The sequence below is a fragment of the Crotalus tigris genome, unplaced genomic scaffold (genome assembly GCF_016545835.1).
Source record: "Crotalus tigris isolate CLP2741 ecotype Arizona unplaced genomic scaffold, ASM1654583v1 scf7180000018776.92575, whole genome shotgun sequence".
Lineage (NCBI taxonomy): Eukaryota > Metazoa > Chordata > Lepidosauria > Squamata > Viperidae > Crotalus > Crotalus tigris.
The window spans coordinates 77,466-91,739 of NW_024097194.1; the positions used below are offsets into that span (position 1 = coordinate 77,466).

A 14,274-nucleotide genomic window follows, 5' to 3' on the forward strand; every position below is an offset into this window, starting at 1 on the left:
TAGCTCAGGTGGAGGCTGAGGGTGGAGGTTCGTCCTCCGAGCTTTTGAGTTGGTTTCCAAATGTTTCGTTAGCAGACTGGGAAACATCTTCAGCAGAGTTTGAGGGATGTCGGAAATGCTGGAAAAAAATATAAAAAGGAATACAAGGTCTCTAAACGAAATAATAATAAAAAGGACATAAAAGGTATGTTTATATCCATACAGCAAGGTTGACAAAAAAGAAAGAATAAAAAAAGGAGCAGGGTAAAAAAAACAGTATCCAATGTATAGTCCAGTTAAAAAGCTTACAAATCTTGTTCTGCAGTTTCCCTTATTTTGAAAAGAATAAAGCAAATCCAAAAGGGAACCAGACACAGCAAAAAAGAAAAGCAGTCTCTCTTAGTAATCTCCCAGAGAGAGAAAAATGTCTGGGCATTGAGCCAAACTCCACAGCTGAATCAACAAAGTTAGTGTAGAAAAAGGAACAAAGGAAAAAATTACAAAATAACCACCAGGGGACGCTGTTTCTTTCCTCACCTACATAGGGAGAAACTAAAAAAAGGAGAAAGTTTCAACAGTAAATATACAAAACGAACGTTCTAAAAAATACTAAAAAAAAAGCAGTTAAGGTGGCTTTTCCCAATTATAATAATAGTAGGTCTTCTTTCCCTCTATAATAAAACAGGCGGATTCCTTCAATTCAGCTTGAGTTCAAAAAGTTTTCAAAAGTCTTAAAACGCTGAAACCGCCGCTTTTCAGGGGGTGAGGGAGAAGCAAAACTCCCCCCCTCCTCCTCCCTTTAGGCTTCCAGCTTTGCTTTAAAGGCAGGCAATTTTCTCAATGGTCCACTTTGCAACTAAAACTAATATCGTCTCACCTGGAAAGGTTGCTTGCTTCCTGAAACTGCCGACTCCTGTCTCCGATGATCTGCTGGAAATGGTGGCAAACGCGAAGCTCTCCGCCTTTCTCTCGCCAGTTCCGGAGGCTATTTTGGTTTCTTCAAAGAATTCACCTCCAGGGTGGCATTCAGCCCTGATGGGCCCACCAGCAACAGATAATTGGACCCTGGGAACGGAGTGTGCGCATCCCAGGGTCTACAGCCAACGACAGCGCCTTCCCTGCAGCCTTTTCTGCAGGGCTCTATGAATTCTCCTTTTTAAAAACAGGTCTTCTGTCAGCGCCCTCCATATCTCTCCTGCACTTCTGTAGAGGTGGAAAAAATAGATTTGGACCAATCAGATTCTTTCCCCCTTTCAGAAGAGACTGTCAGTCCAGAGGTGAAAAAGCTCCAATGGATTAGAGAACTGATGGAGCTTGCGGTGATGGCCAAACTAACGGTTTTCATCCAAGAAAAGAAATATACAGGTCGTTATCCCAAAGATGCTTTTTCACGAGGCAACAGGACTTTTTTGCTTCTTTGTTTTTTCCTTTGAAGACGTTTCGCTTCTCAGCCAAGAAGCTTCTTCAGCTCTGACTGGATGGTGGGCAATGAAAGGACTTCTCTTCCTTGCAGGCAGCTGGTCGTTTGCATTCTTTCTGCGAGTCGTTCAAGCTACCTGGAAGCTTATCTGCGTCTTCAGGGTCACCGTCTTCAGTCTTCCACAACAAGACAAAAATCTCTCCTGGACGTCAAGAATCAATGAAACCCTTCCGTTCCCTTCAGTCAGAGCTGAAGAAGCTTCTGTGAGGAGAAGCGAAATGTCTTCAAAGAAAACAGAAAAAGAAGAAAGTCCAGTTCCCTCGTGAAAAAGCACCTTTGGGATAAGGAGGACCTGGATGAGTGGGAATCTCCATGGACAGTTATGCAGGTAGTTCTGGACTTACAACAGTTCATTTAGTGGCCGTTTGAAGTTACAACGGCATTGAAAAAAGGGACGTATGACCAGTTTTCATCCTTACAACCTTTGCAGCATTCAAATCGACTGCGCAGCCAACCGGCGATGACACCGACCCTCAACCAACCCACCACAACTCCCCCCAACCAGCACGTGACCATCACAGGACTCCTCACAAGATCTTCACCCGTGACCCACAACTGACTCATCACAAGATCCATCACTAGACCCATCACAAGACCCTCCCCATCACAACACAAAGCCCTTATAAACAGAGGAACACTAACATCCCCTAAACTCTGCTGAAGTTGTTACGTAGCCTGGTAACAAAACATTTGGAAACCAACCCACAAGATCGGAGAACGAATCTTTACCCGCTTCCTTCACCTGAGCTAAAGATAGTCACCACCACTGCAAACCACAATGAAGGTGAAAACCAGCTCAGCTTCCCCCTCTTTCATTCCTACATGCCCCCCCCCAAAGCCACAGCATATGGGGCAGCGGTCCCACGGGGGGTCCACATCAAGAGGGCTTGTTCACCAACACAAATCATTTGCACAAATGGATGGAAACTAATCAAGGAGAGAAGCAACCCAGAACTAAGGAGGAATTTCCTAACACTGAGAACAATTTTACCAGGGGAACGACCTGCCTCTAGAAGTTCTGAATGCTCCAACACTGGAGGTTTTTCAGAAGAGATTGGACAACCACCTGTCTGAAATGGTGTAAGGTTTCCTGTCTGAGCAGGGGGTTGGGCTAGAAGACCTCCAAGATCCCTAACAACTCTGTTATTCTCTCATTCCTAGGCTCATAGGCCTGGAAGGCACCTTGGAGGGCTTCTAGTCCAACCCCCTGCCCAAAGCCAAAGAGGTCCCCTCCCCATCACGGATGACTCACAAACCCTCACTCGACACACCCACACCTGAAGCCCTTACAAGCAAAAACCAACATCCCACAAACTCTGCTGAAGATGTTACCCAGCCTGGTAATGAAACATTCGGAAACGAAGCAGAAGCTCAGAGGACGAACCTCCACCCTCATCCTCCACCCCAGCTACAGATATTCTCCACTATCACGAATGATTGACAATCTCCGTAGACCGTAAGAAAACAGGAGTCCTCATCTCCTTAAGGTTCTTACTGATCGCAATCCGGGGAGCGTTCCAGGAGAAAGTCCACCACTTCTTTCACCCATTTAGATGCCAGGTGACACACGGACTTCAGGGTGTTTTGTTTTGTGGCCGGTTCACTGATGTTGGGGAGACGATGGTAAATTTCCCTGAGGATCTTGGGTACCTACGGCAAAACAGAGATCAGAGGGATGAGCTCCGGTGTCGGTCTCCACTGGAGATGCAGTGGAGTTGATCACTCCCACCCATTGGGGAAAAAAATTGGCCCACACAGTGTCAAAGTTTGCCTTACATTTTGGAAAAAAACATCTGGTTTATCAAGCCCCGTGTGATATGGACAACACTGAACCGAATTTGCACTGGCCACAATAGATGCGCGGAGGCCCTCTATAAATGGGACAAAATATCATCACAGAATTGTGACTGTGGGCCCAAAAAAACCCCTCTATCCAGCTGGCTCTCTAAATAAAGTTTTTATGAAAACAACATGTCTATTTTGTTTTGCCCTTACCTTCTTCTGGAAGGTTTACCCAACTTTATAGCCTTAAGATCACCTGGTGGTCTCCCATCCAGCCCTAACTTTCTTAAAACCAGCCAAAGTGTTGTCATCACCAAGAGGGCCTCAGAGCACAAGGTCTCATCCATTCTCATCCTTCTTTTCTACAAAATCTCCTATATCCCTTTTGCTCCAAACCCTCCATTTCTTACTTCCTCCATGTCCATACAACATTCCTCCAGGAAGGAGAGGAGTAGTACTCCCGCAGCCTGGCAAATGGTCTTCTCCTCATGTGTGAGAGCCTCAATTATTTTCAGCATCAGGTCTGTGATGTTTATGGGGGAGAGATGCTCACCAAAGGCCTATTGGAGAGAAGAAAAGGAGACCACACAGAGATGAATCAGGTTTTTTGACTCCATTTTCTCTACAAGAGGTGGGTGGGTTTCAGATACTTTGACCAAGATTTGGGGAAAGGACATTGTACAGAGAGGCAGGGCTTATTCCATGTTGTCAATCACGTTCACTGATATTAGGGTGTGGGTAAAAAGAAGCCAACATGGCAGCTGCAATTGCGTCTTCCGGTCATTAGAATAGAATAACAGAGTTGGAAGGGACCTAAGAGGTCTTCTAGTTCAACCCTTTGCTCAGGCAGGAAACCCTACATGATTTCAGACAAATGCTTGTCCAATCTCTTCTTGAAAACTTCCAGTGCTACAGCATTCACAACTTCTGGAGGCAGGTTGTTCCACTGATTAATTGTTCTAACTGTCAGGAAATTTCTCCTTATTTCTAGGTTGCTTCTCTCCTGGATTAGTTTCCATCCATTGCTTCTTGTCCTGCCTGCAGGTGCTTTGGAGAATAGCTTGACTCCCTCTACTTTGTGGCAGCCCCTGAGATACTGGAACACTGCTATCCTGTCACCCCTCGTCTTTCTCTTCATTAAACTAGACATACCCAATTTCTGCAATCGTTCTTCCTATGTTTTAGCCTCCAGCCCTCTAATCATCTTTGTTGCTCTTCTCTGCACTCTTTCTAGGGTCTCAACAACTTTTTTACATCGTGGTGACCAAAACTGGATGCAGTATTCCAAGTGTGGCCTTATTGAGGCACTACAAAGTGGTATTAATTCTTCACATGATCTTGATTCTAATCCATTCTTATACATTCATCCCATGGATTGTATGGGATGGACAGCCAAACTCCAGCCTTTGGATCATGCCCTCCCCACTGTTACACTGGCTTTTTGGAGCATCTCCAAGTCCTAAGGAGGAGGACAGAAAGGAAGGTCAAGAAGAAGAAGGCAAAAGGCTGGACTAAAACCTACCTTAGCCATTATGGAGATGTCATTATAGAAGATCCCTGGGCTTGAACTTTGGAGATCTTCCTTTGCCCATGTCACATTATGCCCCTTTTTATTCTTGGGCTTCATCGCCATCTCTTGAGCTTTGTAAGGAGGGAAAAAACCACAAGGTCAGATTTTGGCTTTCAGAACCTCTGAACATCCTTTTCCCAACTGCTGGTTTAGTCGTTCCAACCGAAGAGAAAATGTGTAGCTCAGGGCTGAACTGGGGGGTTCCTGCTGCTCTCTGAGCTTGGTGGTTTTCTTGCAGACGTTTCATGACCGAACTAGGTAACATCATCAGTGTGTTGATCCAAATCAGGAGACAGCATAGGAAGTATCAATTGTGAATATGTGCCGAGAGCCCCGCTGACTTTGGGCCCTTGCAGAGTCATGGAGGCAGGTCGTGAAAGGGCAGCAAGGAAAACAGCCCACGTCCTAACCCACCCGGGAACGTCCGAGGTCTTTAGGGAAACCCCCCAAAGGGAACATTTTTAGCTACTTCTGCTTTCTCCCTTCTTAGCTACAGTGTGCCAGACTTACGGGGCGAAATCTTGATCTTATGTGTGTGTCAGCTCTGCCGGGTGGATTGCTTATGTAATCAGAAGGAATAAATACACGGATTTCTTCTCATTCGGGGCTTTGTTCAGCTGAATAAAAATGTAAAGCTTAAAGGGAACTTCTGGTTTCCTGTATTTTTTTATCAAGCAACACCTCAGAACCTGCACAGCAAGTGATGATGGCCATCAGTACTGAGAGGGCAAAACACAGAGAAAAGTACTGAAGATGTTACCTAGTTGGGTCTTGAAAGGTCTGCAAGAAAACCGCCAGGCTCAGAGAGCACTAAGAACCCCACCCAACTGTCATTTCCTGGCACCATCCTCAGGCCCTGTGTGTGTGTGTGTGTGTGTACATATTGCTGTTCTGAGGACCTTGCCAAACAAACATTTGCAAAGAAAAAAATGGCTGTCCGAGCTCAGCCTTGCTGTGTAGGGTGACAAAAATTCTTGCTAAAAGGAAAAGGAACCTGGGCAGGGGAACTCTCGAACCCCAGTCTGGTGCATCTTTGCATTAGGGTTGGTGATGCTAAAGCAGGCATGCTCTCTCTCTCTCTCTCTCTCCCCGCTCCCTCCCCTCCCTCTCTCTGTCCTCCCTCCCTCTTTCTTTCTCTCCCTCCCCTCCCTCTCTCTCCCCTCTCCCTTCCCTCCCTCCCCTTCCTCTCTCTCCCTCCCTCTCTCTCTCCCCCCCTCTCCCTCTCTCTCCCTCCCTCCCCTCCCTCTCTCTGTCCTCCCTCCCTCTTTCTTTCTCTCCCTCCCCTCCCTCTCTCTCCCCTCTCCCTTCCCTCCCTCCCCTTCCTCTCTCTCCCTCCCTCTCTCTCTCCCCCCCTCTCCCTCTCTCTCCCTCCCTCCCCTCCCTCTCTCTCCCCTCTCCCTTCCCTCCCTCCCCTTCCTCTCTCTCCCTCCCTCTCTCTCTCCCCCCCTCTCCCTCTCTCTCCCTCCCTCCCCTCCCTCTCTCTGTCCTCCCTCCCTCTTTCTTTCTCTCCCTCCCCTCCCTCTCTCTCTCCCCCTCTCCCTCCCTCTCTCTCCCTCCCCCTCTCTCCCCTCCCTCCCCTTCCTCTCTCTCTATCCCTCCCTCTCTCTCCCCCCTCTCTCCCTCTCTCTCCCTCCCTCCCTCCCCCTCTCTCTCCCTCCCCTCCCTCCCCTTCCTCTCTCTCCCTCCCTCTCTCCCCCCTCCCTCTCTCCCTTCCTCCCTCCCCCCTCTCCCCCTCTCTCCCTCCCTCCTCCCCTCTCCTCCCCCCCTCCCTCCCCTTCTCCTCCCTCCCTCTCTCCCCCCTCTCCCTCTCTCCCCCCTCCCTCCCCCTCTCTCCTCCCTCCCTCTCTCCCTCCCTCCTCTCTCTCCTCTCCTCCCCCTCTCTCTCCCTCTCCTCCCTCCCTCCCTCCCTCCCTCCCTCCCCCTCTCTCTCCCTTCCCTCCCTCCCCCTTCCTGCTCTGTCTCCCTTCCCTCCCTCTGTCCCCTCCCTCCCTCCCTCTATCCCTTTTTTAGATTAACACAATAGGCTGGACCTTAAAGAGAAAATAAACAGGGTTACATAAGAAACAAATTACATGAATGAATGAATGAATGAATGAATGAATGAATGAATGAATGAACGAATCTAACTGGATTTAACTCTGACTACATTTTGCCTGTTGTGCAAATTTAGCATTAGGCTTTGAATTGTTTTCATTCTGGGAACTGAAATCCACACGTCTTATCGTTGCCAAGGTTCACAATCACTGGGTTAAGCTTTTAACTCACCAAATTTAACAGAGCCTTTACTTTCTTTAAAGCATTTGTACAACTGCCTGCCTTTCAACTGATTGTGGAGGGCTCCCAATTAAAACATGAGAAGACATATGAAATGGTCTTGAAACTATAAAACTAACGTAGAATTTATTCTAAGGCTAAGCACTCGTCCTTTAGCTTTTCCCTTAACACTGTCCACCCAATCAGTAACTTTGTTAACCCATTTTCTCCCTTCCCACAATACATCCAGCCATCCAATTACTAAAATGTGGCTTTGCAAAACACGCTAAGACACAAACAGTGGGCCAAGACTGACAATCCCGCGCTGGGTGACCGGAGGTGCTTAGCCTAACTGTCCCACGTAACGTGAGAACTCAGCCTTAAAAGGACCCCTGGCCCCGAGAGAAGCCAATATCAATTGCACATTCAAGGCAACTCTGCCAAGCCCAGTGCCCAGGGTCTTGGTCAAGCCAGAGGCTGTGCCACCCACTGCTCTCCTGGGCAGCGTGCATCTGCGGTCTCCTTAGAGCACGGCAGTCCCTTGGCGAGGGAGTCAAAATTTCTCACCCATTTTGTTCAGGATGATGCAGTGGAGGTGGTAGGCGGCCTCCGCAGAGGTCTGGCCAATTTCTTTGACACTGTCGCCAATGTGCAGGCCCAGCAACGCCACCAGCTGCCCCAGCAGATAAAAGTCAGCTGTGGTCTAATGAAAGGAAGGAGAAAGGAGGAGAAAGAAGAGAAGGGGGCTCATGAAGCTTTCAGCCTAATATAGAATCAGAATCTTCGAATCACAGAATCGTAGAATCATAGAAGTATACAATCTTAGAATCATGGAACCTTATAATCATAGAATCTTCAAATCACAGGATCTTCGAATCACAGAATCTTCGAATTACAGAATCTTAGAATCACAGATTCTTAGAATTATAGAATCTTACAATCATAGTATCACAGAATCATAGAATGATAGAAATTTAGAATCATAGAATCATAGAATCGTACCATGTTAGAATCACAGAATCATAGAATTATACAATCTTAGAATCATGGAACCTTATTGTAAGGACCCACCCCACTGTGCATCTTAAGAAGACAGAACTCTTGGAATAATTCTTCCAACAGGAATCCTTTATTAAGAAGAAGTGGTTGCATAAAGCCCCTTTGTTCTCCCCCTTCTCTCCCTCTTCTGGCAGAATCCAGAGAAGGCAGAATTGGGGTTTTCTATATTTGATGCTTAAAGATGAAATATAATTGGATTCTGACACTTATAATCATTGAATCTTAGAATCACAGAATCTTAGAATTATAGAATCTTCGAATCATAGTATCACAGAATCATAGAATGATAGAAACTTATAATCATAGAATCTTAGAATCATAGAATCAGAATCTTAGAATCTCAGGATCATAGAATTATATAATTATACAATCTTATAATCATGGAACCTTATAATCATAGAAACTTAGACTCATAGAATCATAGAAGATTAGTGTAATGTATTGGTCACAACTGCTTTGAATAACTTGCTTAATGTCTAATGTAACGGCTGCTGTTACTTAAGCCAGACTGGCTGTCTCCAGGCTGGTAATTAGGTTTTGGGCGGAAAACTGTTACTTTAAGCCTATTGGCTGCTGCCTGGAGGCTGACCATATAAATAGTTGCGCAGCAGCTATTTGAGTTGCTTCTGTTCAGAGTTAAATAAACTTGTTGCTGTTTCAACACTCCTCTCGCTTAATGCTTTCAAGATCCGAATCTTAACAGTGGCGACGAAGGTGGGATGTGCTGCTTCATCATGAGAGTCTGAAGTCACTAGGGGGTGAGGCCAGCCCAGAGCCTGGCAGGAACTACGTTCCCCCCCTCCATCTGCCAAGCGAGCCACGCTGGAGACCCCCAGGCCCTTAGAATAAGGAAAGGTTAAAATCAGAGAAATACAGAGCTGGAAGGGACTGTGGATTAATTCCCCTCCAATTGCTGCTCGAGCAGGACTCTTGACAACATCCTGGTCACATCCCAAAGGCACTTTTTCCAGAAGACAACTGGACTTTCTTACTTATTTTTCCTCTGAAAAAGTTTCACTTCTCATCCAGAACTGTGACTTACGTCGAAATCTGTCTGTTCAGAAACAAACTTCAGGATGTACCGGGTGCTTTTAATGGCCCTCTCTCTCTCGTGAATCTTGGGAGATTCAATCCAGATATTTGTGTGCTGCCAGGAAAAAAAAGAGATAAGGAAGGAAGGAAGGAAGGAAGGAAGGAAGAAAGAAAGAAAGAAAGAAAGAAAGAAAGAAAGAAAGAAAGAAAGAAAGAAAGAAAGAAAGAAAGAAAGAAAGAATTTGTGATTAACAGTTTGAAGATCCACAGAATTTGCCAGCACTGGGGAGAAAATTGAAGGAGCCAAATGAAGTTGAGACATTTGGCAGTTTAGGTCTATTCTAGACTCAAAACTAGACCAGTAATTGAAGATTTTTGGAATAAAGCCAGTCCTCAGTTTACAACAGTTCATTTAGAGCCCTGCTGGCGCAGTGGTTAGAATGCGGTATTGCAGGCTAATTCTGCCCGCAGTCCTGACCGTTTCAAGGTCAACTCAGCCTTCCTTCCTTCTGAGGTCGGTAAAATGAGGACCCAGATTGTTGGGGACATTATGCTGACTCCATAAACCGCTTAGAGAGGGCTGTAGAAGCACTGTAAAGCGGCATATAAGGATAAGGGCTATTGGGATTTAGCGTTCAAAGTTACAATGGCACTGAAAAAGGGAGTCGTGGCTGTTTTTCACACTTAGGACCGTTGCAGCATCCTCGTGGTCACAGGATCGAAATTCGGATGCATGGCAACTGACTCATATTTATGACGGTTGCAGGGTCCCGGGGTCTCACGGTCCCCTTTTGCGACCTTCTGACCAGCCGTTCAGTGCCGTTGTATCTTCGAACAGCCACTAAATGAAGGATTACGCTAATATCGGAGAAATAGTGGAATAGCATCATTAAAGAAAGGATGCCAAAAGAGGGACAAAATGAAATGCGAATGACAAAAATTAAAACAACGTTTTAACTGTTCTAAATAATTAAACTGAGTTGTCGAGTTGTCCTCTGGCGAGTTGTTCCATTCCGCAGCTGTGACAATACTTTGCCAACCAACGGCAACGTCTGCCTATCCCTGGTCCTTGGGAAGGACTCTTACGGGTGGACCACATTGCCAAGTCCCGTCTGAACCTCTGGCCGACCACTGCAACCAGCCAAAACAAGAACAAGCCTCACCATCAAGATCTCCTGCAGGGAATCCAAATTGGGAGCCTCCGACAGCAAGCTGGTGAGCATGGCGCTGCAGGCGGTCACCGTCTGGTGGTAAAGGTCCTAAAAGGAGGAAGACATCAGAGGGAAGGGGTGGCGTACAGGAAGGAGCAGCGCATCCAGGAGGCAGAACAACCAGGGGTGGGGAACGAGGGCCACTTTTATGACTTGTGGACTTCCTAAGCTCAGGAATTCTGGGAATTGAAGGCCACGAGTCCGAAATATGGCCCTCGTTCCCCATCTCTGCAGGAAACGAAGCGGCCAATCTTGCAGGGCCGTTTTTTCTTCAAGAGCCAGAGGAAATGCTTTCTCTGCTCAGAGCGAGGAACAGAAGGACTTCCGTAATGTTGTCGTCCACAAAAGGTTTACTAAGAGGTGGAATGTCTTCCTTGCAATTCTAGGATATTCAAAGACAGGCAGTCCTCAACGTACGACCACAACTGAGTCCAAAATTTCTGTTGCTAAGCGAGACAATGGTTAAGTGAGCTTTGCCCCATTTTACGACCTTTCTTTCCACTGCAGTTGTTTAGTTAGTCACACGGTCATTAAATGAATCAAGCTTCCCCATTGACGTTGCTTGTCGGAAGGTCGCAAAAGGGGGTCAGGTGACCCTGGGATGCTGCGACCTCAATTTTTTCCATGCCGTTGTAACTTCAATCGGTCACTACATGATCTGTTGTCAGTTGAGGACTAGTTGCAGTTGCCCATCCAAGACCCAACCGTGCCTGACCTCGCTTAGCTTTATCAAGACTAGCCCCAATATAGTGCTGGACAGAATTCTTTATCTGACTTATGGGTAGATTTTTTGAATTTCTACAGCTCCCCTTGGGGAGGTTACAAAGTTCTCCCTTGGTGGAAAAAGCAGGAGAAAACAAAGGCTGCTTCAACAAGCTACATGGGAGTAGTATGGGTTCTCCTCGACTTATGACCAGTTGCTTAGTGACCATTTAAAGTTAGGACAACCTCTCATTAAGACCAAATTTCAAAGTAAGAATTTCAAAGTTAAAGTTCAAAGGTTCCATGATTGCATTTTGGATGCTGGCTCGCCTTTACAGCTGTTTGCCTTGTCCCACGTTTTTTGACCTTTATTGCTGGTTTTGGGCATTTGCTTCTAGCTTCCAACAAGAAATACCCATTGGGCCTAATGGATTCCCTTAACGACCATGTTGTTCGCTTAATAGCTGCAGCGTCCGCTTAATGACTGCCGCGTTCACTTCATGACCACTGCAAAAACTGCCAAAAAATCCCGTCTGGCCACTTAGTGCCTCAACCTATGACTCTAATGACTTATGGTCATAATTCTGACTCAGTTGCAGTGGTAAGTCAAGGACCTCCTGTAAATCTTTTCCCCTCAGAAATAATTCTGATTAAATGGTTGATCTAGTTGATTTGGGAGGGAAATCTATCAGCATCAACAATATCAGGAGTTGTGCTCTTCCACAATGGGGTGTCCCACTGTGGCATGCTGGCTGGGGAATTCTGGGAGTTGAAGTCCAGGGTCTTCAAGTTGCCAAGGTTGGACATCCACAATGTACATGTAGTCTTTTCTTGCAGCTTCCTTAGGATCTCAACAGGCACAAATAGACAATCTGGGCTTTGCTTCTATTTTGGGAATTGCATCGTACAATTTTGCCCTTCCATCTTGTGGCCAAGAAGCTGTCGTGGATATGTCCCCAAAATGAGCAGGAATCAAACTCAGGTCAGAGAAGTTGTACCTTTTCTTGAGGGTTCTTTGAGATGACCTAGGAATGATAGCTAATGCATGCAGATCATGGTTGTTCTGCACCACCGTATGCCCTTCTTTCGTCTGGGAACAAAAGGGGGAGATGGGGAGTTGGTCCTGAGAAGACACTTCAACCAGAACAAAGAAGAAGAAGAAGAAGAAGAAGAAGAAGAAGAAGAAGAAGAAGAAGAAGAAGAAGAAGAAGAAGAAGAAGAAGAAGAAGAAGAAGAAGAAGAAGAAGAAGAAAAGAAGAAGAAGAAGAAGAAGAAAGTAGTAGTAGTAGTGAAGGAAGAGAGGAAAAGGTGGTGAGGAAGACCATGGAGATGTTTAGAAGTTAAAAATACTAGTCCTATCAAGAAAGGTAGAATGAGAAATGGAAGCATTCTTTCAAGGCCAGGGATGAAGGGAGAGGCCAAGGTGCCATTTGGCTCAATGGATGGATTTAGAGCTTTTGAGGAGATCTTGATTCATGTTTCACCTCGTCCTCCCACCAAAGGTCCAGATGGATCTCATATTGCTTTGCTTCATCTGGACTGCTCACCTGAGTATAGGTTGACTGGTTTGGGCTACCTGCATTCACTTTGGTCATGGTCATAGCCGGCAGGGAAAACACCTTCTGGATGCTTGTGTTCACCAACTTAGACATCACCTCAGTGTTCAATGTAGGCTTCAAACGACTGATGAAAGACAAGAAAAGAGGAGGGGGTGTGAGAAGATCGTAGACTCGTGAGGCTAGGAGGGACCTTGGAGGTCTTCTAGTCCAGCCCTTGCTTTTTGATGGTGCTTAGACCATCCTGGTCAAATGATTGTCCCGTCTTTTCTTGAAAACCTGGAGTGATGGAGCACCCCCAACTTCTGGAGGCAAAGTGTTCCACTGATGGATTGTTCTCAGTGTCAGGAAAGTTCTCCTGGATCTCTCTTTGATAGGTTTCCATATATTGCTTTTTTATCTTAGGTACTTTGGAGAGTAGTTGACCCCCTCCTCTCTGTGACAGCCCCTCAAATATTGGAAGACTGCTATCGTGTCACCCCCAGACCTTTTTTTCATTAAACTAGACAGAGCAATAGCACTTGGACTTATTGTAAGGACCCACCCCACTTTGCATCTTAAGAAGACAGAACTCTTGGAATAATTCTTCCAACAGGAATCCTTTATTAAGAGAAAATGGTTGCAGGCATGCTAGACAGGACTTGGGGTCCAAGCTCTCCCATTCAAGGTTTTAAGGGGTTCCCCAGTAGTCCCACCCAATCAACCCCCCTTCCAGTGATAGTTTCAAGTATCACAATTCCACTCCCTTTCTTCTTTCTTCCGTCTGGATGGAGACTTCAGATAACTACATGAAAGGCAATTACTCCTCCTTTGGTATGAACGCTTCGAGGTTACAATAAACACACATTCAGCATTTCAGCTCTTTGAAGTGTAAAGAAGGAAGTGAGGGCCATAAAGCCCTTTGTTCTCCCCCTTCTCTCCCTCTTATGGCAGAATCCAGAGAAGGCAGAATTGGGAGTTTCTATATTTGATAATTTAAAGATGAAATATAATTGGATTCTGACATCCGGCCCCTCTTAACAATAAGAGAGATCCACCTGAAAGAAAACACAAGTATAAAATTTAGTCAGGCTTGTTAGGATACTCTGTGTGAAACTTCTTCAATAGCTTCGGGGCTCTGACATGACGTTTATGGACCCACTCATTTTGTGAGGGAGGGAGGTTTTTCCAGGCAACTAGGTACTGAGTTGCTCCATGATATCTCCTAGAGTCAAGGACTTCCTTTATTTCGAAGTGTTGTTCACCCTCCCCCATGATTGGAGGTGGTGGGGGGGGATTTTTGGCCGTAGAGGTGACTGATGCTCTCTTTTCAGCAAGCTGCAATGAAAAATTGGGTGTATTTGCCTGAGATTTTTGGGTAACTCTAATTCTACTGTTACTGGATTTATGATTCTTTTAATTGGAAAAGGTCCTATGTATTTTGGTCCAAGATTTTTACAGGGCTGTAGGGACTTTAGGTATTTTGTAGATAAGTACACCATCTCTCCTATAATGAATGGTGTAGGCTCAACCCTTTTTTTATCGGCTTGTGTTTTGTAAGCCTGCCTAGCTTCATCTAGTGCTTTTCTGACTATTGGCCAGGTGTTTTGTAATTTTTCCATCCCTTCTTTCAGCGAGGGGATCGTTGGTTCGTTTGGGGTTAATTCTGGC

General features: G+C 45.9%; 1 protein-coding gene across 1 annotated transcript; it reads right to left on the reverse strand.

Annotated features, from left to right (window-relative positions):
- Positions 1 to 768: 768 nt before the first annotated feature.
- On the reverse strand, positions 769 to 12,663 carry LOC120313724 (maestro heat-like repeat family member 5). The gene is made up of 8 exons (XM_039355910.1): positions 12,616 to 12,663; positions 10,319 to 10,414; positions 9,166 to 9,270; positions 7,632 to 7,767; positions 4,764 to 4,882; positions 3,652 to 3,801; positions 2,955 to 3,109; positions 769 to 1,182 (listed from the first exon to the last, which is right to left on the reverse strand). Exons 1-8 carry the CDS (start codon positions 12,661 to 12,663, stop codon positions 1,074 to 1,076), a joined length of 918 nt encoding a protein of 305 aa, XP_039211844.1. The 3' UTR covers positions 769 to 1,073.
- Between the last annotated feature and the right edge of the window lie 1,611 nt (positions 12,664 to 14,274).

Excerpts from the sequence above, each read along its gene's own strand:
- LOC120313724 (XM_039355910.1), bottom strand. The coding sequence starts at position 12,663 with ATGACCAAAGTGAATGCAGGTAGCCCAAACCAGTCAACCTATACTCAG. Across the intron at positions 9,271-10,318 it reads CCCTGCAGGAGATCTTGATG|CACACAAATATCTGGATTGA; the intron begins GTGAGGCTTGTT and ends TTTTCCTGGCAG. Across the intron at positions 7,768-9,165 it reads CTGAACAGACAGATTTCGAC|ACCACAGCTGACTTTTATCT; the intron begins GTAAGTCACAGT and ends TCCTTTCATTAG.